The following is a 20,242-nucleotide window of genomic DNA, read 5'->3' on the forward strand; positions in this document are numbered from 1 at the left end:
AGAGCTCTGTTGTGTTGCTACAGGAGAAATGGAGGGGAAATATGTGGGTTAGTTGGGAGGTGAAGTTGAGGAAACTGGCAAACAAGCTGTATGTTTTTTTAACATTTATTTATTTATTTATTTTGGAGAGACAGAAAGAAACAGAGTGTAAGTGCGGGAGGGGGAGTCACAGAATCCGAAGCAGGCTCCAGCTGTCAGCCCAGAGCCCGATGTGCGGCTCGAACCCACAAACCATGAGACCATGACCTGAGCCCCGCCAGGCGCCTCTAAGCTGTATGTTTTTTTGTTTTGTTTTTTTTTTTTTTTCAACATTTATTTATTTTTGGGACAGAGAGAGACAGAGCATGAACGGGCGAGGGGCAGAGAGAGAGGGAGACACAGAATCGGAAACAGGCTCCAGGCTCTGAGCCATCAGCTCAGAGCCCGACGCAGGGCTCGAACTCACGGACCGCGAGATCGTGACCTGGCTGAAGTCGGACGCTTAACCGACTGCGCCACCCAGGCGCCCCTAAGCTGTATGTTTTTTGATGCAGAGAAGGCCCCTGCCTCAAGTGAAGAAGAAAGAAGGTTGGGAAAGTTAGGAAAGAGGACAAAGTTTGAAATCGTCACTGTGGAAACTCTTAAGAGAAAACTGAGCTGGGGACACCTAAGAAGTTGCCTAGAGGGCCAGTTAACGTGGGCGGCCAGGAACTCATGGCAGCACCACGGTTGTTTGATTTTTGTTCATCAGAGTCCCCCTGGATGGTAGGATCTCCATTTGGAGATGGAGCCGCCCCGTGTCTGTCTCCCAGTGAGTGGACCGAGGTCCTTGAAGTCAGGGTCCGTGTAACAGGCATTTCCATATGCGAGGCACGTAGAGTACAGTGCTTGACGTTCAGGGAGTGAATTCAGTGTTACCTAGAATGGGTGGGAAAAGGCATCAGAGAAGGTGAGGGACTGGAAAAAATGGGTGGGGCTTAGCTTCAAGTGCATCTTAGGATAATTGGAAATTAAGGCTGTTTTACTCATTTAGGGAGAAAGGAGAATAGCCTAATCACTTGGCATCCAACACCCTGAAATAACAAACTAGAGGGAAAAGGGACTGAGGTTCACAGCCAGGAATAAAATAAGTCTATTTAAATGTAAGCTATGTAGTAAATGCATGATTTTCCTAAAGAAAATGAAAGAATTTGGAAGTTCTTACAGGTTCACACTCAAGTGCTGATCCTAAAAGTATGACCAGATAATCTGCATAACCGCTAGATTACATTTCCGTTAACATCATAATTTAGCCCTAACATTCCGAAGATTGGATTTAACCTTGGGCTTCACGTATCTGCACCATCTCCTCTCAAGTTTTAGCAACTGCGAAATCCCTGAACTCCCAAGGGTTAAGTTCCATCTTTTCCCACACTGACACCACTCTTCCCTATCTTTGTAAGTTTCTAGAACTCTTACCTGCCTCAGATAAGTGTTATCATCAAAATGGGGCAGTATTTAAGTTGTAAAAAAGAAAGTTTGGATTTATTGGGCTTGATTTTGGTTGTTTCTAATCATTTTTACTTCTCCCCTTGAATGTTTGCAGTGGAGCTGGGCAAGAAGTAGGAAGATCATGTATTATCCTGGAGTTCAAAGGAAGAAAAATAATGGTAATTATTTTGTAGGGAGGTTAATAGTACAGCTGTGTCTGCATTGGGGGTTAGGTCTTTCCTGGTACTGTAGCTGTCTGTTCAGCTCCCAGAAAAACGTCATAGTTTCTATATGTAGCCTGTGCTGCGTAATGTTAATGTGAATAACGTAGACTTCTGTTTAGTAATTTGACAAAACATTAAGTTAACTGAGAAGAGGTATTCTAAAATTGTAGAATTGTCAACCAGGTCCCTCTTCTGCTCATGGAGGGTCGAGTCAAACCAACTGGGCCCACCCGCCGTGGAGGACAGCCAAGGAACTGAGTGCCGGAACAGGTGCAGAGCCCCAGCCACCCCCATGCTGCCCGGGATGATAGAGCCCCGGTTCGGCAGTGTAGATACCGAAGTTCGGGGGCCCCCGACCTTGGGCAAGGCACTCTGCCCCTCTACGCCCATTTCCTTGTCTGAAAGACGGGAGATGATCTACAGAGTCCTCACTAGAAAGGCATTTCAGTGGCTCATCGTGTTCCTGTGGTTCCACTTCTTTTGCTTCTCCCAATCATTGAAGAACAGGCATATGCCAGATACTGTCATCTTTTTAGTCATTTATTGTATGAATGTAATGCCCCCAAAATGAGTAGGTAACTCAATGACTGACTTTTAAGAACTCATTCCCTAATACGTTAAAATACTTATGTTGCCCTGACCCGATCGGTTTCCCATTTTTGATTAGCATCTTCTCACAATAGTCAGGTCTGGTAGTAGTGAATCTCTGAACTTAAAATGCCCCCCATGTTCTGATAACCAAGGTTTTTGAAAAAGAGTTCGTGCATTGTTAGTTTGCATTCACAAAACCAGCTGAAGAGAAGGTGTCTTAGATCTTGTTTCCTATGACTGAAATGTGGGCTGTGTTTTATGTTTGAGAAGTTAGAATTGTTAACGGCATCTGTGCCACGTTGACTAATGACTGGATTCCAGATGTCAGTGTATACAGTCCGTCTTGATGGCGTGTGTGATGGATTTGTTATAAATACTGTTTATTAAATAAGTTTTAATAACGTGTAGGAAACTGTGATCCTTTTTTCTCTTTCAGTTGGACTGCGGGATCCACCCTGGCCTGGAAGGAATGGATGCGCTTCCTTATATTGATTTAATTGACCCTGCTGAGATTGATCTCCTGTTAATTAGTCAGTAGGTCCTTTTCTTTACTCATGACACGGTTTTTCAAGAACTTTCACTCTAAAGATCATTATCAGATTTTAAGACTACTAGGAATCATATTGCAGTCGGGTAGGACAACACTCCCTCTTGGCATCACGGGTTCGAGACACTTATGGGGCTCCTGGGTGGCTCATTGGGTTAAGCATCTGACTCGTGACCCAGGGTCAGGTCGTGCTCTCACGGTTCACGAAATCAAGCCCCGCATCAGGCTCTGTGCTGACAGAATGAAGCCTGCTTGGGATTCTCTCTCTCTCCCTCTTTCTCTCTGCCCCTCCTCCATTCCTGCCCCCTTGTGTGCACATGTGTGCGCGCTCTCTCTCTCTCACTCACTCACTCACTCAGAATAAATAAATTTAACTTTAGAGACACTTACTCTGAAAAACTTACTTTCTTGCTTGTAGAGTACATGAGAAAGAGATAGCATACACTTTGGATCACTGTAAAACTTGAGACCAAGAAAGCCCTTTCCCAGAATATCTCCTTGAGGTCACTGTCCTTGACACACTTTATAGGAGCTTCATTTGTAAATGTTTTGGCTTCATACCACTGAAGTGCTTATTATGATTCTGGCTGTCAAGAGGAGGTTTGGGTATGTTCCTCCTTCTGTAATTATCATTGGTAAATGTTTTGATGTTTAAAAAATACTTCCAGTGTCATCTATATGGTAGACCTGGATGCATTATTCCTTCCCTCTGCGTATAACCTAGCCTTGGTGTTCTGAAAGTATCCATATGCACTTGTTACATAGAACTTTGCTGCGCAGTCAGCAGCAGTTTGATTTCAGGTGGTATTTGATGGATAATACTTTAAGAATTGACAGAATCTGGGGCGCCTGGGTGGCTCAGTCGGTTAAGCGTCCGACTTCAGCTCAGGTCATGATCTCGCGGTTTGTGATTCAAGCCCCGCGTCGGGCTCTGTGCTGACGGCTCAGAGCCTGGGGCCTGTTTCCGATTCTGTGTCTCCTTCTCTGTCTCTGACCCTCCCCCGTTCATGCTCTGTCTCTCTCTGTCTCAAAAATAAATAAACGTTAAAAATAATTTTAAATAAAAAAATAGAATTGACAGAATCTTCTTGTTTCTTTTTAAGTTTCCATCTGGATCACTGTGGAGCTTTGCCCTGGTTTCTACAGAAGACAAGTTTCAAAGGAAGGACATTTATGACTCACGCTACAAAAGCTATTTATAGATGGCTTCTCTCAGATTATGTCAAAGTTAGGTAAATACCTCTATTAGATTTATACAGGGATTTGATTCTACAGAATACAAATAGTTCAAGATATGGACCTTTTTATGTTTTGAAGCGAGACACTCTTTTTATTCACAAGGATGTCATTCATTTGTCAGTATCAACTCCTCAGATACCCAGCATGTACCTAGCACCTTCTTGGCCATAAAGTCTTTATGAACTTTTTACATCCTTTTGAATCTTTGTAATTTAAGTGAATTATAAGATATGCTAGCAGTATTCTATAAACAGAATTTTATGATTTTATTAAAATTTAAGATCAGGTACATGATACACTGACATATACTGAAATGTTATTTTAGATTATTTGATCAAAGCACATTACCGTCAGAAATGATAAAGTTTCCCAAGGAAGGTTTTTCCAGTTTTAAGAGGATAATCAGACAAGCTACAAGTATTTTTGTGATACGTACAGCATACGTTTTTAGCCTTGGAAAGCTTACTGTTTAATTTGTATATTCCAGGAGTAGCTTGGATACAATTTATTACTCTTCACATATAAATACAAAAGAATGGAGGAGGTGCCCTTAGTAATAATTATTCTGCTTAACACTTGAATGATATTTACCATGTGCAGACACAGTCCGCACCCCTCAGCATGTTAACTCATTTAATCTTCATATCAACTTCATGATGTACGTTCTGTTAAGAATCCCATTGTCCAGGTGATGGACCGGAGGCACAGAGAGGCTAGGTGACGTGCCTGTGATGGTCATAGTAAGAGACAAAGCTACGATTTAGACCCAAGCAATCTGGCACTAGAGTCTGTGTCCTTAGCCACGACTCCCTTTTGCTTTTTTGGAAATACATTAGTATAATTTTCAGGAGAAAACTTACACTACCCTTTTTAGAGAAATCTCACATCCTGATATGAGAATCTCTGTTCAATGTATATGAGCGAGTTTGTCACTGGGGAGTGTCGGGGCAGAAAAAGACGTGGAGAAATACCGTCATAGAGTACTTTGCCTTAATTTACTATGTACTTTGCTTAAAATCATGTTTTGTAGCTGTATACACCAAACATTTTTATTATTATAATTGCAGAATTAAAAAATGTCCGAGAGATTCTAAATAGTGTAATCCATGAGGTGAAATAACTTTGTGGCTCCTTCATTCACAGACAGTCTCTGAGTTTCAAGAGTTCAAAAAATCTGACTTTCAGTTTTTTCTCGTTGACATCTTTGACAATTTAGTAACATATCAGCAGATGACATGCTGTACACGGAGACAGATTTGGAAGAGAGCATGGACAAAATCGAAACCATCAACTTTCATGAAGTTAAAGAAGTTGCAGGAATCAAGTTTTGGTGTTACCATGCAGGCCACGTTCTAGGAGCTGCCATGTTCATGATTGAGATCGCAGGCGTGAAGGTACTTTTGCTCTGGCAACTTCCTCCCCAGAAGTAATGAGTGCAGAGCTTTGTGCCAGCAAGCGATACTGAAGAAAGTTCCGTAAGACTTGCAGAGTGCTACACAGTGAAACATAGGATAAAATTAAATGGAGACTTCTTCCTTGAGACAGTTCATACCCCCACGGTACAACTTCCTCTATCGCGATTATAAAGAGTAAAATAAGCTCCTTAAAAGACTAACGTTCTTTCACAGTATTATAGGATCAGTTCCTTTCCAGCGTCCTTTAGGAGAATGATGAGGGCAGAACTTTCTTCCTGGCTGCACCTATTTAACAGCAAACTGTGATTTGGCATTCACGTGTAAGCCCCTGAAGGGGGTGCTGCATGAGTGACAGGTGTTAATCAGAACAGATCCTTGCCGCCATCCTTGAGGAAAAAAGACAAAGGGAGTCAAATGAACTTGTCAAAGACTGGTGGATGGCCGCACCAGCACTTCCTTCCGGTGCACGTTGGATCACTTGGGGAGCCATGTTAAAAACACTCATTGAATCAATTTGAGGGTGTGGCTTTGCCCTTTTTTTTTTTCTTTTTAAGTTTTCTAGGTGATTCCTATGTGTAGGCAGAGCTGAGAATCGATGCTCCGGCGTAATATTGTCCTGAATAGTTAGCAGCTGCTCAGAGATGTGAAACGTTTACATATCGAGTTATACTAAGTATTGCTAAATCATTTATCCTTACTGTTTGCTCAGAGGCACAAAAAAGAAGTAGAGAATAACACTAAGGCAGATCGATATTCCCATGTGAAATTTGGTGCTTACCCTCCTATGATTTTTATCCTCCATTTTACATGGTTTTTCCGTATACCTCAGTAGATTTCTTTCCTCATCATGCCCTTTTCCTCTTGGGTGTTCAGAGCACCTTCTCAAGTTTATTAATACACAGGTTACCTGTGCTGGATGCGTCTGGGAGTGTATCATTCCCCCAAGTTAAGAGGGAATAATTGAAACACTGGATGGTTTATGACTGAACTAAGTTAAACACTTTGAATTATTAATATTGCATCTAAGTTTCATCCCTTGTGGGCTGTTGTTTCTACTGAAATTCACCTTCAGGTTTTATGAGCTAAATATATTTACTACTAAAACAAAGCCTTCCAAATCCTGATTTTCTAGCTCTATTTTTTTTCACAGCTTTTGTACACAGGTGATTTCTCAAGACAAGAAGATAGACACTTAATGGCAGCTGAAATTCCGAATATTAAACCTGACATTCTCATTATTGTAAGTGTTAGTGTGTATTTTATTTTATTATTTGCTTAAATGTTTATTTATTTTGAGAGAGAGGGGGCGAGAGAAAGTGTGGGTGGGGGAGGGGCAGAGAGAGAGAGGAAGAGAGAGAATCCCAAGTTGGCAGCTCAGAGCCGACATGGGCCTTAAGCCCACAAACTGTAAGATCATGACCTGAGCCAAAGTTGGATGCTTAACCAACGCCACCCAGGCGTCCCAGTCCTGATGCCATTTTCTAAAAGTCTCTTACTGCTTGGCCAGATCTGAATTCTAACATTTTTATTTGCTCTTTTTTTCCAATTAGTATTATAACAGTATGTGTTCAAGTAAATGGCATGTTAATGGAGAAACGAATCACTTTGCTTCCGCATTTTATTGATGTTTCACTTTTGTATTCTTTGAGAATTGTCAGTCTTGGTCTCCTACTTCTAATGTGTTATTTAGGAATCTACGTATGGGACGCACATCCATGAGAAGCGTGAAGAGAGAGAAGCAAGATTCTGTAACACCGTTCATGACATTGTAAACAGAGGGGGCAGAGGCCTCATTCCCGTCTTTGCTCTTGGAAGGGCTCAGGAGCTGCTCTTGATCTTAGGTATGCTTTTCCTTTTTATTTGGGGGATTTTCATAATCTTGGAGTGTGGCTCTGTCAAGATAATTGCCTGGCCTTGGCGAGATCATTCTGTCTTTCCAGGCTTCAGTTTCTGCATCTAAAAGCAGATGTGGAGCTATAAAAGCCCCGAGAAACAGTGGCCCTTGGGCGCTGCTACTGGAAATATAAATATTTCCCCCTTCTGGTTGCCATCAGCCTCAGAATTCTCTGCAGTGAGCTCAGAAGTCCGAAAAACCTGCTACCCTTTGATCCAGTAGTACCACGTGTGGGAAATAAATGATGTAAAGACAATTTTATGAATAAGAGTAATCATTGCTTCAGTATTTTTAAAGAAATATCATGTCAGTAAATATCACCTTGTAGGAAAAAATCATGTCACAGATGAGTAATTGTATGTTGGCACATAAAATGCATATGGACGTATATAAAATATATATAATTGGACCAGCGGGCCTGGGCGGCTTTCGGTTAAGCGTCTGACCCTTGATCTCAGCTCAGGTCTTGATCTCAGGATCGTGAGTTCAAGCCCCACAGACCCTACCTTAAAAAAAAAAAAAAAGAAAGAAAGAAAAAGGAAAAAATTAATTGGAATCAGAAGGTTAGAGTTCAGAACAGTATGTTCTCTGATCCTATTTAAAAATATACAAATAGGGCTGCCTGGTGGGCTAAGTTGGTGGAGCATGAGACTTTTGATCTCGAGATTCTAAGTTCGATCCCCATGTTGGATGTATAGGTTACTTAAGACTAAAATCTTAAAAAACAATACACCAGTGACTGGAAAGATGTTAAGCCTGCATAGTGAGAAAGTGGATGATTTCTTTTTTTATTTTCTGCTTTTCTCTACTTTGCAAATACTTCAATGAGCATGTATAAATTTTTGGGTACCACTCTTCGCATGTATTTATATTTAACGATTCTAACTCAGACATTCTGTGGTGCTATTTGGGGAAAGCACTCTTCTTAAAGACTGAGCGCCTTGTGTGTAAAGAGCTTCAGTGCAAAGAACTAGAAATGGTCACATCAAGCTGTTGCTCTCAGCTCTCCCATCTCTAGGATGATGCGGATAAGTCTGTCCCTGTTACACTGACAAGGAAAACAAGGAAAAACGGAGTAAATGACCTCAGCTCGAAAGCTGATCTGTGAGAGAGATCAGACATAGTAGGACTGCATTTTCTGCGCCCTAAGCCAATCCAATGTTCTTTTGCTCCTTTTTTTCTTAATTTTTTTTTTAACGCTTATTTAATATTGAGAGAGCGAGAGAGAGCATGAGCAGGGGAGGGGCAGAGAGAGGAGGAGACACAGAATCCGAAGGAGGCTCCAGACTCTGAGCCCAATGTAGGACTCAAACTCAAAACCCACGAGATCATGACCTGAGCCAAAGTCGGACACTTAAGCGACTGAACCACCCAGGCGCCCCTCTTGCTTCTTTTTTTTTTTTTTCTAACTGCAAGTCAAATTTGCCCTCAGAAGTCTCGAACTAAAACGTCTCCGTAACAAAGTAATTTGAAGAACAGAAGAAATTGGGAAGCTGAAGCCATGGCTGTTACCGTCAAATTGGGTCACCAGATTCAGCACGTAAAAATATAGGACACCCAGTTAAATTTTAACGTCAGAAAAATAATGAAGAATATTTTAGCACAAGTGTCTCAAAGATTTAGTAACCTATTTTTATACCGAAAATCTTGTGTTTTTTATCTGAAATTCAAGTTTAATTTGGCATTTGATAATTTTACCTGGCAAGTCTGCCATCAGAGCATATATTGCGATTCCTCCTCTATGCAATTGGTTGTTCCTTTTCCCCTAAATTCTCCCTTGTGATATAGTATTAACAGAAAGAGGGCAGCCATTTGAAGGAGTGGTTTCAAATCTCATCTGTGTTCTGGCCGTGTGACCTTGAGCAAGTTACTCAACTTTTCTTTGATATTTAAAATGTATCCATAAAAATACACACACACACAAATAGGAGATGTGATGTGATCTTGGGATGCAGTAGGCAATGCAAGGTATTTGAGAAATAAAAGAGTATGTGAAAACTTAGGCAGCATTAAAATTTTTAATTTCACCAGTAAAAACATGAGCAGAATAAAGCAAAGGGTGAAGCAGGAAATATATTTGTAACCTACATGACAGAAGTCCCTGTCCTTATATAGAGTTTTTACTTATAAATCAAGTAGGAAAATACCATTCCCACACTCTTCAACCTTTTTTCAGCCTCAGTTTCCTAATCTATAAGATAGAGATGAATTGTTTTAAAAATTAGAAATAATAAATGTAAATAGCATACTAGGCATTTAATGCATTTTCTAAATGCAGGTACACCTAGGAGAACAAATGATACCTTTTGACTATGCTACTCTTATAATATTTTGGGATTTAATGAGAGTTTTCTTGTAAAATGAGCCTTCCTTTAAAGATACATTGTGTATGTTAGGGGCACCTGGGTGGCTCAGCGGTTGAGCGTCTGACTTTGGCTCAGGTCATGATCTCGCAGTTCATGGGTTCAAGCCCCGTGTTGGGCTCTGTGCTGACAGCTCAGAGCCTGGAGCCTGCTTCGGATTCTGTGTCTCCCTCTCTCTCTGCCCCTCCCCTGCTCATGCTCTGTCTCTGTCTCTCTCTCTCTCTTTCAGAAATAACCATTAAAAAAAAAAAAACCACAATTTGTAAGCATATATTGCCAACAGGTTTTGTTTATTTTTTTTAATGATTTGATGGTTTCTTTATTTTTTTTTAATTTTTTTAATGTTTATGTATTTTTGAGAGAGAGAGAAAAACAGAGTGTGAGCGTGGGAGGGGCAGAGGGAGAGACACAGAATCTGAAGCAGGCTCCAGGCTCTGAGCTGTCAGCACAGGGGCCCACGTGGGGCTCATGGGACTTGAACTCATGAGCCATAAGATCCTGACCTGAACTGAAGTCAGATTTTTTTGAAGTCAGATTCTTAACCGACTGAGCCACCCAGATACCCCGACAGGTTTTGTTTATTATGAGAAACTGTTTAGCAGCTTTTCAAAAAAATATAGTTGTACAGTAATATTGTTTGTATGTGTTCAGAAACTATTTTAACTCTTTCGACAGTCCTGTTTTTTAACTGGCAAAGTTTAACTACACAAAGTCTAATTTTGATAAGTCTTTGAAATATTGAGAATACATTTTTATTTAAAATTGTCACAGGATTTAGTCTCTCTAAGATAATAAGTTATGGTCTGTTACTCAGCGTAAACTTCTACTGAGTCATTTTTAAAAGCTTCCACGTCAGGGCACCCGGATGGCTCAGTCCGTTAAGCGCTGACTTTGGTTTCAGCTCAGATCGTGGTCTCACTGTTAGTGAGTGTGAGTCCTGTGTCATGCTCCCCGTGGAGCCCAGAGCCTGCTTGGGATTCTCAGTCTCTCCCTGTCTATCTGCCCCTCCCCGCCTTGTGCTTGCTCTCTCTCTCTCTCTCTCAAAATAAATAAATTAATTAATTAATTAATTAAAAAATAAAAGCTTCCATGGCTTGGGACTATGATCACAATCTTCTTTTTAGGTCTTGCACTAGTATTCAGAAATAAGTTTTGATGTTGTAAGTTTAAGTTAGTAAGGACCAGGCTAATTTTTTTTGAACTCTTTAAAACATAGTTATGTACCACAAAATGAAAAGGCAACCTACTAAATGGGAGAAAATGTTTACAAATCATGCATCTGATAAAGGGTTAATATCCAAAATATATGAAGAACTTACACAACTTAAAAAACGTGATTAAAAACGGGCAGGAGCCTGGAAGAAACATTTTTACAAAGAAGACATATAGATGGCCAACAGGCACATGAAAAGATAATCAGCATCACTAATCATCTAGGGAAATGCAAATCAGAACTACAGTGAGATACCGTCTCATACTTGCCAGATTGGCTATTATCAAAAAGACAAACGAAACAAAAAGATAAATGTTGGTCAGGATATAGAGAGAAGGAAACCGTCACACATTGTTGATGGGAATGTGAATTGGTGCAGCCACTGAAAAACAGTGTGGAGTTTCCTCAAAAAATTAAAAAAAGAACTACCATACCATCCAGCAGTTCCACTTCTGGTTTTTGTGTGTTTTTTTTTAAGTTTATTTATTTTAAGAGACAGAGTGTGTGAAGGGCAGAGAGAGAGAGGGAGAGAGAGAGAATCCCAAGCAAGCTCTGCACTGTCAGCACAGAGCCTGATGCAGGGCTCAAACTCATGAACCAGGAGATCATGACCTGAGCCGAGATCAAGAGTCGGACACTGAACCGACTGAGCCACCAGGCACCCCTCTACTTCTGGGTTTTTATCCGAAGAAAAGGAAAACACCAATTTAAAGACATATATGCACCCCTGTGCATTGCAGCATTATTTACAGTAGCTAAGACATGGAAATGCCCCACATGTTCATTGATTAATGAGTGGACAGAGAAGATGTGGCACGCATATACAGTGGAGAATGTGACTCCACATTAGAAAAGAACAAAGTCTTGCCATGTGCAACAACATGGATGGAACTGGAGGGTATTGCATAGTGAAATAAGTCAGAGAAAGACAAATACCGTATGACTTCACTTATATGTACAGTCTAAAAAATAAAATGGGTACCTAGGTGGTTCAGTCCATTAAGTGTCTCACTGTTAATTTCAGCTCAGGTCACTATCTCAACAGTTAGTGAGTCTGAGCCCTTCATTGGGCTCTGCATTGACAGCGAGGAGCCTGCTTGGGATTCTCTCTCTCCCTCTCTCTCTACCCCTCCTCTGCTTGAGCGCTCTCTCGAAATAAATGTGTTTTTTTAATCTTTTAAAAAATAATAAATAAACAAAGCCAAACAAACAGACTCATAGATACAGGAAACTGTTGGTTGCTGGAGGTGGGAGGGCTTAGGAGTCCAGCAAAATAGGTGAAGGGGATTAAGAGGTACAAACTCCCAGTTACAAGTAAGTTATGGAAATGTAACATACAGCATAGGAAATATGGTTAGTGATACTGTAATAATTTTGGCGACAGATGCTAGGTAGGGGATCATCTTGTAATGTATAAAAATATTGAATCACTGTGATGTACACCTGAAACTAATGAGATATGTCAATTATACTTTATACTTCAATTTGAAAAAAAAAAAAAAATGTTAGCCTAGCCGGGGCTGGGCACTTAGGAAACCTTCAGAGCCTGACAGTCCCTTCCCTTGCTCTCTTATAGCTTCTGTACCTTGCATCAGAGCTAAAGCACAAGGGGGGCCAATGTGTGTTGAATGAAGGGGCGTGCTTTCCAACCAGAGGCTGCATCCCAGGGCTTTGGGCCATCTGTTAGTATCAAATCACTGCATTCCAGTGCGTGATCTTGCGTCTTGGGCAAGTGGTTTGGTATTTCTGAGCTTCCGTGCCTTCTGTGTGGTTTCAGACACCCTACGTGAGCCCTCTTCAGCACCCAGCATAGAATCTGTGCTCAGGAAATAGCAGCTGCTGCTAGTGCAGCTAACTGTCCCCCCCACAGGACTGCAGGGTCGCTAAGGGACACCAAGGGGCAGAAGTCGGAGTCTTGATTACAAGCAGCCTACAGCAGGCTGACTGACTAAAGCAGGAGGGAATGTACTGGAAGGTATTGGTGTCCCAGACTGTCCAGGAAAAATGGGAAGCAAGCCTGGAACAGGGCCCTTCCTGAGGGCAGGAGGCAAGATCCATTAGGAATGCGTCCCAGGAAGGAGTGCCCGCTTCTTGTTACCTGGGTGTCCGCAGGCAGGGCCAGCCTCGTGAGAGGCCCACCAGGTGCAGAGCCATGAGGACGAGGCCAACTGCGGGAGGGACCAGGAGGGACCAGAAGGGACCCTGAGAGAGGAAGTGGCCTGAAGGAAAACAAGCAAGGTCTGAGCCCAGCACCCCCACCCCTGGCTTTCCATCCCTGTGCATAGCAATGTCTTAAATGTGGCTTACCCTTAAGCAGGGTAATAATTACTGCAGACATAGCCGACATGTTGAACAAATTGTTGTGTGTTCGTAATTACAAATTGCATTTCTAACACTCCAGGGGTTCCAAACCTTGATATCTTTGCTGTTAACACATAAATTAGTGATTTGTAGAAATTGCAAGAGAAGGATATATAGAGTTTTTTTTATTTCTATAAATATAAATCTATAGATACAGATTTATATACATATTTAAATGTTTTGATTTATTTCTTGGATGTCTGAATTTCTTTAAATTAATTACATGTATCACTTATTATTTGAACTATTTATCCCACATAACAAAATGAAATTTGTTTCTGATGAAATCTCTCTAGACGAGTACTGGCAGAATCACCCAGAACTCCATGATATTCCCATATACTACGCGTCGTCTTTGGCCAAGAAGTGTATGGCAGTGTACCAGACGTACGTAAATGCCATGAACGACAAAATCCGCAAACAGATCAACATCAACAATCCCTTTGTGTTCAAGCACATCAGTAACCTCAAGGTGAGTGCTGAGGAAGAGGAAGGACCGGTAAACACAGAGAAGTCGATAGCACATTGATTCCGGGGCCGAGTCCTTTTGGCTGAGGTCTCGCCTTTTCTGTAGCAGGCACCATTTTCCTGCAGGAAAACAAAATTTTAGCAACTGGCATTCTCCTCTGCTTAAATCTTGCCAGTCGTTCCAAGTCTCCATTGGTTCCCAGTATTTACTATTGCTGAATAAGTTAGTCTCCCTGCCATAGAAACAGAAAGTCTTGATGAGAAAAATATCTTATGTTACGTCTTAACGTTTTTCTGTCCTTCCTCAAACTTAATCGTCTTTTTGATTTGCACTGCAAATTCCATGTATGAACATTTTCATATGTTTACTTTTCTAGAGCATTCAATAAAAGCTGATTTCCTTTAGTTAAAAAAATGTTGTTTTAAAAATATATTGTTTTATTGGGGTGCCTGGGTGACTCAGTTGGTTAAGCGTCCAACTTCGGCTCAGGTCATGATCTCATGGTTTGTGAGTTCGAGCCCCACGTCAGGCTCTGTGCTGACAGCTTGGAGCCTGGAACCTGCTTCAGTTCTGTGTCTCCTCTCTCTGCCCCTCCCCAACTTGTGCTCTGTCTCTCTATGTCTCTCAAAAAATAAACAAATGTAAAAAAAAATTTTTTTAAGTATATATGTTGTTTTATTAAAGTTAATGTGCTATACTCTTAATAAAATAATGCCCCAAATAATTCAAGTGCTAGAAGTCATCTTCCAGTTGTAAGTGGGCTCTGTCCATAAAGTATTATTTTTTAAGTTAATTGCTTAAGAACTAGAGCCAAGTTTTCCCTGGAAACAATGTTAAACTTTTTGGTTAGATTTTTTAGGCCAGCTCAAAATATTTGTGAAGTATGCAAAGCCATTGTGAGTGGGAAAGTTCTTTTGGAATTAATTCTCTCTTGGGCAGATAGAAAGCCATTTGACTCTTACTTTTTTCCTGCCTGCCCTCTGGCAATGAAAATGGTCCTATAATAGCCCATTAACTACCAGTAGAAGGTTTAGAAGGACAGAGTGAACTAACTGCTTCTTATCACTTTGTTTTCCTTTCATTCCTAGCTTCAGTTGTTTAGGAACTGAGAAATTAGACTTAAAATGTTTGCTCGTCTCGGAGGTCCTTACAGTAGTGTTATCAATCTTTTCACCTACCTTTTCGTTATTCTTTAAAAATAAGGACAGCCTTGCCAAACCCTGGTGCTTAGCATGCTTTTACCATTCCTTTTTCTCTCTTAGAGCATGGATCATTTTGATGACATTGGTCCCAGTGTCGTCATGGCCTCCCCGGGCATGATGCAAAGTGGCTTATCCAGAGAGCTCTTTGAAAGCTGGTGCACGGATAAGAGGAACGGCGTCATTATAGCAGGGTACTGTGTAGAAGGGACACTTGCCAAGGTCAGCTATGAGACCACTGTGTCATTCCTAATCAGAATTGCCAAGGTGGCACGTTAAAGTCTGAGAGGCACTTAATCTTGTTGCAGTAAAAAGTATGGAAGGGAACCTAGTTGAGACCAACAAAAACATGAATACCCTCATTCACTGAAGAAGTTTACTAATATGTATTCTCTTGAAAAGCTGTAGAAGGTGTTTGGGTTGATTGCCTTTCTTCCTAACGATGCAGAATGGTTGATGTTAGCTCTTCGGGATGTACACATTGTGGGAAGTACGTGCAGAACTTTAGAAACAGTTTCTGAACATCCAAGCATCACATTCTCTTACCCCTGTTATCTATATAACTTGTCTTATTTCTTAAAATACGTTGTGATTCCCGGGGCACCTGGGTGGCTCAGTGGGTTGAATGTCCAACTCTTGGTTTTGGCTCAGGTCATGATCTCACAGTTCATGAGTTCGAGTCCCGCATCCATCTGTGCTGATGGCACGAGCCTGCTTGGGATGCTTTCTCTCAGAATAAATGAATAAATGTTTAAAAAATAAAATAAAACTGACTTCCAGAATAGAAGCACATCTGTTTGAAAAGCGACTTTACCAAGCAAGAGAATAGTTGGGAATACAAGTTTGGCTTGTATTGTACAATTGTACAAGTTAACAGTTGTCACTTCCAGTATTTCAAATACACTGAAATTTAGTTAACCTGCCTGCTTTCCTGATTAAATATTTGCTTGCTCAAGAAAATAAGTATTTGATATTTACTAAGTCGCTATTAGAATGATTTTTGTGCTAAAGGTCCTAAATTTAATGTAAGAGTTTATGGCTGCATTAAAAAAAATAGAAAATGTCCCTTTTCTTTTCTGACTGGGTAGTTTATTTGTTTTGCTTTTTTAAATTTTTCTTTCTTTTTCACAGCATATCATGTCTGAACCAGAAGAAATCACTACCATGTCTGGACAGAAGTTACCGCTGAAAATGTCTGTTGATTACATTTCTTTCTCTGCTCACACAGATTACCAACAAACCAGTGAATTTATCCGTGCTTTGAAACCGCCTCATGTGGTTAGTCTATGAATTTGATTTCTAACATTAAAGGGGAAAGAAACATACCCAAGAAACCGTAGCAGCTGGTTTTCAAGTCAAACACCGCTTGTCGCTAAGGTAGCCTTTCAACAGAGCACTTTTGCTTGTACTTGGATCTGACCTCTACAGCTTCCCTTTGAGTTAGGCAAGCTGTGCGCTGTAATTTTCTCTACTTACCTGAGGTCACTTATCAGATCCACCAGATCCAGACCCAGTGCTCTTTCTGTCCCTTTCTGTTGCCTCCCCAGTGACTTAAGAGCACAGGCTTTGCAGTATGCTGGTTTTGAATCCCCGTTCTATCCCTTACTTGCTGTGTAACCCTGGGCAAATTACTTATCCTCTCTGTACCCCATTTGTAAATAGGGATAACAATGCCTCATGAGGTTATTGTGAGGAAGGAGTGAGAGAACATATATATCTAAAGCATCTAAAGTGGTGCCTGGCATGTAGTAAATGCTTAATAAGATGGAAAGAAGGGAAAGACAAGTCATGTAATGGTAGAAATTAAAGATCCAAATAGAGGGGGCGCCTGGGTGGCGCAGTCGGTTGAGTGTCCGACTTCAACCAGGTCACGATCTCGCGGTCCGTGAGTTCGAGCCCCACGTCGGGCTCTGGGCTGATGGCTCAGAGCCTGGAGCCTGTTTCCGATTCTGTGTCTCCCTCTCTCTCTGCCCCTCCCCCGTTCATGCTCTGTCTCTCTCTGTCCCAAAAATAAATAAACGTTGAAAAAAAAAAATTTAAAAAAAAAATAAAAAAATAAAAAAATAAAGATCCAAATAGATACGAAATGTATTACATAGCTCCTTACTGATGTGCTTTGTTTATATTTTTAAGTTCCATGTAATTATGAAAATAACAATTATATTTTGGTGGGACTAGGGAGGGGGTAAGAGGGAAAAGCTAAAAAAAACATGTATTTTTAATCAACAGAACACTCAGGGAATATGTGTCTGGGAAACAGATGAAGTGCCCTTTCTGAATGTATTTGCAAGTAGTTAGAGGAAATAGCCTTCTGCTAATTTTTTTCCTTAAGTTTTTTTTTTTTTTTATCGTGGCAAAATATATATAACATAAAACTTGTAATTTTAACCATTTTTAAGTGTACAATTCAGTGGCATTAATTACACTCACAGTATTGTACAGCCATCACCACTATCTATTTCTAAAACTTTTTCATCACCCCAAAAAGAATTTGTACCTATTAAGCAAAAATTTTCCATTTCCTCCTCCCCAGCCCCAGGTAACCTCTAATTAACTTCCGTAAATTTGCCTATTCTAGATATTTCGTGTCAGTGAAATCATATAAAATATATATAATATGTCCAAGGTTCATCTGTATCGTAACATGTATCAGAACTTCATTCCTCTGTGTGGATGAAAATAACAGTCCGTTGTGTGTAGATGCCACATTTTGTCTGCACATCTGCCAATGAACACGTAATGCTAGAGTGAACATGGGCCTGTAAGAATCTGAGTCGCTGTTTTCTGTTCCTTTGCACATATACCAAAGAGTGTAATCACTGGATCACGTGTTGTTAACTTTTTGAGGACTCACTAACCCTTTCCATAGCGGCCTCACCATTTTACTTTCCCCCCAGCAGTGCACAAGGATGCCGGTTAGCCCATATCCATGCCAACACTTGCTAGTTGCCTTTGTTTAATTATAGTCATTCTAGTAAGTGTGAAGTGGTGTCTCATTGTGGTTTTGATTTTCACTTCCTAACAACTGGTGATGTTGAGCATCCCTTCATGTGCTTTTTTGTTCGTTTTTGAGTTCTTTCTGGCATGGTAGTCCTCACAGGTATTTTCCCATTGGTCCTTACGTAGGAAGCAGATTCTCGGGTGGGGAAAAATCCCTCTCCTTTTTAGCATCATGAACGGTCGAATTGAGCTACAGTGCAGGCTCCTTACAGGTGTTTCCTAGCGTATGTGGTTTATGGATATTCCCCCCACATTTTAAAGCCAGGGAGGGAGTGTTGTACTGCCCTTTCTCTCTGGTGTCACCACCTCATCCTCAGGCCATTTCATTGCTCTTCAGGCTCTCTCTCTGCTGACAGTTAAAATTCCTGGATTCAACTCGATGCTTACCTTCCTTCAGTAACCAGGTCAGCAAAAGTATATCTACATGATAATGTAACAATAGTGTTGGTAGTAATAATGAGCAACAGCTGTCAGTTATTATTTACCACGTGCCAGGTACTGTACTCCTGTTTTAAGTAATCTCTGGCCCAGCGTGGGGCTTGAGCTCTCAACCCTGAGATCAAGAGTTGCGTGCTCTACTGACTGAGCCACCCCGGCACCCCTGTACTCATGTTTTACGTGTATCAACTTGCTTACTCCTCACAACCAACAACTGGTTATAGATGAGAAAACCGAGATGTTACGTAACTTGCTCAAGTTTACGGAGCTAGTAAGTGTTCGAAGAGCCGGGCGTTGTGTTTAAGCAGCCAGGCCTCGAAGCCTGGGCTCTTTGCTAGGTCTAGTAGGGATGCCGGGTTGGCTTCTGTTAGCCCAGGCAGCAATGTATAGATTAAGGATGATCTGTCTTGTAAAATATAGGTTATAAAAGTGAATAGGAAGAGACTGGTATCTGATGCAATTGTCGTCAATACCCCTCAAACACAATTTCATTTGGTTCTGAAATATTTTATTTGGTATTACTATAATAAACAGAAGAAAATATCAAAGGTCTTTGTTATCCCCTATAAAAAGCTTCTTTAGAAAGCCTTGTATTAAGATGGGGTACCTGGGTGGCTCAGTAAAACGTCCAACTCTTGATTTTGGTTCAGGTCATGATCCCCTGGTTTGTGAGTTGGAGCCCTGCATTGGGCTCCGTGCTGACAGTGCAGAGCCTGCTTGGGATTTTTTCTCTCTCTCAAAATAAGTCAACTTAAAAAAAAAAACAGGCTTGTATTAAGAAATGTAAAGAAAACTATGGGTGTTTTCTTCATTAGTAGGAGTGGCAATAGTTTGATACAGGAATCATGTATCTAAAGCTGGTAGAGGCTGTGGAGTTTACAGAAGTCACGTGGTCCAGCCCTTTGCAGTTGGGTACGGAAGTCTAGAAAAAGTCCAGCTTCCACAAAGTTGTATGTCTTGTTAGTGGCAAAAGACTGAAGTTGAAGTTTCTTTACTCTCTCTTAAAATAGTTCCACTTCAGGATTTTTAAGGCCAAACAGAATGAAAATACCTATACAAGTTTGATTGACTGGAGATCCTTCAAAGTAGTTCAGCTTAATAACTTCGAGTATATGTGTTTCAATATTTAAGTCAGATAGGGACCATCATTAACCCACACTAAGAGTGTTTCCCTGTGCTCTCTGAAAATTCATTCTGTGTAGATTTTAGTCCATGGAGAACAAAATGAAATGGCCAGATTGAAAGCAGCCCTGATTCGAGAATATGAAGATAACGATGAAGTTCACATAGAGGTTCATAATCCTCGGAATACAGAAGCTGTGACCTTGAATTTCAGAGGAGAAAAGCTAGCCAAGGTAAAAGGTTGTGATTTCTAATCTTACCCAGGTCTTTTCTAAAGGGAAATGTATACTTAAAAATACAGCCTTCTTTTAATCAAAGCAAGATAATGTGCTTAATGATGATTTCTGTTTACTTAGTATACTATAAGAATTTTCTCCTGGGGTCACCTGGGTGGCTCAGTTGGTTAAGCGTCTGATTTCAACTCAGGTCGTGATCTCATGGTTTATGAGTTCAAGCCCTGCCTTGGGCTCTGTGCTGACAGCCTGGAGCTTGGAGCCTGCTTCAGATTCTGTAACTCCCTCTCTCTCTGCCTCTCCCCTGCTCATAATCCGTGTGTCTGTCTGCCTCTCTCTCTCTCTCTCTCTCTCTCTCTCTCAAAAATAAACATTTAAAAAAATAAAATTAAATATAATTTTTTTTAAAAAAAGAATTTTATCTTGGGGTGCCTGAGTGGCTCAGTCATTTGAGCATCCAACTCTTGATTTGGGCTCAGGTCATG

At 40.8% G+C, this 20,242-nt stretch overlaps 1 protein-coding gene across 3 annotated transcripts in view; it reads left to right on the plus strand.

Annotated features, from left to right (window-relative positions):
• The window catches only part of CPSF3 (cleavage and polyadenylation specific factor 3), a 39,858-nt gene that overhangs the window by 3,307 nt on the left and 16,309 nt on the right, over window positions 1-20,242 (plus strand). For 2 of the 3 annotated variants that reach the window (XR_005797100.1, XM_040496020.1), the window contains exons 2-11: window positions 1,565-1,628; window positions 2,701-2,798; window positions 3,915-4,043; window positions 5,267-5,444; window positions 6,616-6,705; window positions 7,156-7,306; window positions 13,593-13,768; window positions 15,028-15,186; window positions 16,096-16,242; window positions 19,605-19,757. Coding sequence is in view for 2 of the 3 variants with exons in the window: in XM_040496020.1 (XP_040351954.1) it covers window positions 1,565-1,628; window positions 2,701-2,798; window positions 3,915-4,043; window positions 5,267-5,444; window positions 6,616-6,705; window positions 7,156-7,306; window positions 13,593-13,768; window positions 15,028-15,186; window positions 16,096-16,242; window positions 19,605-19,757 (1,345 nt within the window). In the remaining variant the exon portion in view is untranslated. Of the gene's footprint in view, window positions 1-519; window positions 1,417-1,564; window positions 1,629-2,700; window positions 2,799-3,914; window positions 4,044-5,266; window positions 5,445-6,615; window positions 6,706-7,155; window positions 7,307-13,592; window positions 13,769-15,027; window positions 15,187-16,095; window positions 16,243-19,604; window positions 19,758-20,242 lie in introns of those variants that run through there. The other variant, XM_040496021.1, reaches the window with a different exon arrangement.

Source organism: Herpailurus yagouaroundi, unplaced genomic scaffold (genome assembly GCF_014898765.1).
Source record: "Herpailurus yagouaroundi ecotype Mexico unplaced genomic scaffold, PumYag 188, whole genome shotgun sequence".
NCBI classification, from domain to species: domain Eukaryota; kingdom Metazoa; phylum Chordata; class Mammalia; order Carnivora; family Felidae; genus Herpailurus; species Herpailurus yagouaroundi.